The sequence below is a fragment of the Barbatula barbatula genome, assembly GCF_947034865.1.
Source record: "Barbatula barbatula genome assembly, chromosome: 5".
Lineage (NCBI taxonomy): Eukaryota > Metazoa > Chordata > Actinopteri > Cypriniformes > Nemacheilidae > Barbatula > Barbatula barbatula.
The window spans coordinates 18433141-18437334 of record NC_136769.1 but is presented as its reverse complement, the minus strand read 5'-3'; the positions used below and the strand labels follow the sequence as shown (position 1 = coordinate 18437334).

The 4194-nt window shown below is 39.0% G+C and overlaps 1 protein-coding gene across 1 annotated transcript in view; it reads left to right on the top strand.

Annotated features, from left to right (window-relative positions):
* The first annotated feature begins 238 nt into the window (after positions 1 to 238).
* The window catches only part of notch3 (notch receptor 3), a 30088-nt gene continuing 26132 nt past the window's right edge, over positions 239 to 4194 (top strand). Inside the window, exons 1-2 of the mRNA XM_079456526.1 lie at positions 239 to 521; positions 1960 to 2026. Of these exons, the coding sequence (XP_079312652.1) occupies positions 461 to 521; positions 1960 to 2026 (128 nt within the window). The 5' untranslated portion in view covers positions 239 to 460. The remainder of the gene's footprint in view (positions 522 to 1959; positions 2027 to 4194) is intronic.

Below are 4194 nucleotides of genomic sequence, written 5' to 3'. Positions count from 1 at the left end.
ACCAAGGCTACCTGTTACTTTTGTTTAAAGGTTAACCTCACATCACGTTATTTCCCAAAGGAAGATGTGACGATCCACCTCCACGGCTTTGACGATTCAGCAGCACTATTGAGTCAGGCGGAAGGACAAATCACACCCATCAATGCTACTCGGCTTCGGGAGGAGGCGGAGTGATACTGAGCTTGGCGCTGGACTCCGATCTCAAGTGAAGTGAAGAAACTTTTTCAAAAGTTCCAGGAGCAGTTTAGAGTCGCACGGCAGCCGCGTCCGAGCTGCTGAGGGAAATACGGAATTGGACTATATCGCGAAGGCTCACACTTCTATGTAAATCACTAAAGTGAACTTTAGGACGCTGCTTTGTCTGAATGTGATCCTTGGAACTTCAATCACTGTGTCATTGTTTTAAGGATGTATTATTGCTGACGTTTTGTACGAGGAGTAGGATCGAGTTTCCACAAAAATGGGGAATTACAGACTTTGGATATTTCTGTCAATATTATATCTGGCGCATATTTGCGAAGGTAAGATGATTTTAATAAGGCCTATCTGTCCCGTGTAACGGAGATACAGGACGTGTGCAGACGTATAACCTGTTACTTCAGCATCAGTGAAAGAACACCGAGAAGCTGCCGTCGTGATTTTACGTTTTAAAACTCACTATCGTTACGTTACGAGCTTAAGCGTCTTCAAATGTTGCGTCTTTGCTTGGAGTTTCTTAACTTTTGACGCAAACTGTGCTATAAATGTATGCATAACAGTTCGTTTTAGTCTTTCAAGTCATGAACTACATTTTATTGAATGCATGTTTATATTTTATGTTCTTTAAACCATTACAACCGATGGTTGAAACGCAGCTTTGGTATTAGTTAAAGACATTGTGCACAGAGTGGGATTTAAAGTATCCACACCACGCGTTAGGAACATCTCTTTGTGGATGAAGAATGCCACGTTTTTTGTTTGTTTCGGTGTAATTTAGCCTATTCGAGTCATTACAAACTGCTTCTTATTCTTTCGCGTAGTCTTAATAATGTCACAGATTTGTATTTTTATCGGATTTGTCTTTGTGTGAATAGCTGAACCGTGAGAAAATAACACGAGCGTGGACGTGCACTTAAACGTATGTAGAACATTGGGTTTGGCAACAGGTATCTGCTGTTAAATCACTGCACTTGATTATAAAAGCGTCATACGCGCGTGTTCTCAATCGTATTGCGGTTACGTACGAGAAGCGGTTCGGCGAGTCTTTAATGTGAACAGTCATTGACAAACGTACCATGCTTGTTGCAGATATGTACGGAGATATGGGAGTAATGTGTGACATTATTTAAATTTGTTTTTATTCACAAAGATTATACAGCGCTGTTTGTTAATGTCGACCCGAATTCCACTTTGTTTAGATTTAGAATCAGTAAGCCATTGTACTAATGTACGAACGCACCTAATAGTGTTATCGTGAATAGTCTACGTATTAATTGTAAATTAAGTAACAACTTAAGTGATACACATCTTATTTCCTTTTAATAAGCAGCCTTGTATCAACAGTCACATAAAGGTATCAGCACCTGTGTCACGTGGAGTAAAGAGTTGGGATTTATAATGTTAGCAACAGTACTGTGGTTTCAATGTGATAGATTATTAGCGGAAACGATACGCGTTCAAACGCCTTTCGTTATTGATAAGAATTCACGTGCTGACCTGTATTGTCATTCAAACAAAGCGGCAATCTGTAGAAGAATCTGAATGTTATCTCGCGGCAAAGCCTTGAAGCATCGCGCGGCGCTGATCTGCGCTATCAGAGATAACGCGCAGTTTATCCTTGACTGAGAGTAAACAAGCTGACGTTTTACGACAAGACGTGTGGTATGCTTATCGTGTCGGTGTCGATATAATATCGGGTTATTTTCTTTTAAAGTTGGACATAAAGTGGTCTCTGCCTAATTGTACCTTTTCTTTCCACAGGATTGCGCTGCCTGGATACACACAGCCACTGCGAAAATGGAGGAATGTGTATCGATTCAACATGCTTGTAAGCAGACAGTTGTAATGATATTGCAAAAGCACTTGTATTTCATATCTTATTACTTTAATGTTCACATGAAGGCCAAGATTGGCGTGGTCTTTCAAATGGTTATTATTATAACAATAATAATTGTGGTGTAAACAGATGGCATCAACTATATCCTTAGAACTACTATCCCTAAATTGTCAGTGCCTTGGTTGTCAGTTTCACATTGAGTTTCAAGCACACATTTGCACAGTTCATAAAAAAGATATTGGATTGTAGCCAAATACACAGGGCAACGGTTTTGCCTTACATTGCTTTCGAAAAATGGATTTATACCGCGTCCTTTGTGTTTAAATAAGAATCTGAGTCCTTCCCAGGAGTCATAGCTCTGATATTAAAACTCTGGTTGGACCATGAAATTTTGTGTTAACAATAATGCTCTCAGCTCCACTACACCTGACTGTAATATATCAGCCACATAAAGTTTTTGATTACATTTTATTATAGCGAATCCATCTGTGCTTCTTCAGCCATGCCAAGCAGCATTCCAAATGCTTAGAGGTCCTTTACATAGGCTTTGTCTTCATTGTTTATGCTAATACAAAGTGATTGTTATCACATGAAGGCCTGGGGCTGGTTGTTTTATGTTTCCCGCCTGATTTGGAAAATTGTGTCTGTGCACTGGACCTTCTATTCATGGTGGTTAGAGTTGTTTCCAGGGCACATTAATACGTGGGAACCACTGTCAGTGGTTGTATGTGAATGTCAAATCAGGCTTTAAATCTGTAAAATCTGAAGCAAGGTGTGCTGTAATCAATGAGTTTAGGTTGGATTCTCTGTGACTCTCTTTTTTCAATGGTTGTTTGAGAATGACCATTTGCAACCTATCTTACTGTCTAATGTATAACTTGACAATCGTCCTTTCACTTAAAAAGCACAATAACACAATAAGGGCAACAATCCCTTTTGCAACAATTGTTTTCTTCAGAAAACCTATTTACAATGTATTTAGCTTTATGTCTAAAATCCCAAAATTGGTACTTAGATCATTTAACATCTTTAAATTGTTCCTGTTTGTGTTTCCTTGAGACACAAATTTTCCAACTTTAATCACCCTGTCATTATATATAGTCTCATTCCCCTAGGCAAGCTGTTATGTCTTGCTCACTGACCAGGTATCTTAGAGGAAACCTCATTGTACTTTAAACCTGCTATTGGAATGCAAACTCGTATTAATGGAAGTGGTCGTTGGTTGTGAAAATCGCAATTCCTTATCTTAATTTTGTCGTATTTAACTGAAAGGCATTTATATATTTTTGGAAACGTAAGATCTGTTCATAAAACTATTGCAATGTGATGCTAAAAGTGCTTTGTGTGTCATTGTCTTTAATTATTACCCAGCTCACCTCAAGAAGGGTCATAAACAGCTCTACTTGTAGTAAATGTGTAATGATATTGAATGGTGCTTTGTCTTTTTTCATCCCTGGTTTTTTGTGACTTAGGACCATTTTTATGATATCATGTAGCTTTAGAAGTTGATCAGTCATAGATGTCATAACAAATTGGTTCCTCTAAAAAACGTTATTTTGTTTGGGATTGTACATGTTTGCTTGCAGCAGAGGCTTTGAGAACTATTGCTTTTGTTAGGTCAGTTTCAGCGGGTGGTATTTCTCAAATGAAAACAGGGGATTTTCAAAAGAAGACAGTGAATGTCATGCTACACAACACAGTAATACAACCATCTGCAATGGTCCAGTCACAGTAGAGTGGTCTGACCAGTTCTTGTGCTATGGGGACAGTAGACCCACTCCAGTCCCCTCCCTAGAGATCACGATGAAACCAGAGATCCAAAACAACAGAATGGAACCCTTTATTTCTCCAGATACCAGCCTGTAACCCAGCACCACTGCAGAGACCAGAGAGAGTTGAAGTAGGGGGACAAGAGAAGAAAGGGCATATGAGAATAGAGGAAAAAACTAAAAAATAAGAGTGGATAATGTCAGCGGCAACTCAGACGTGATAAGGGCCATGGAATTGGTTGGACCTCAGTATTTCCTAAGAAGTTTTTTAAGCTGTGATTTAATACAAGAAATCAAATCTTACACTTGTTCATGGCCATGGAACATTTTACTTCCCTAACACAAGATCTAGTGTGCCTGAAGGAAGTTGATTGTCCCTATTTACAAGTG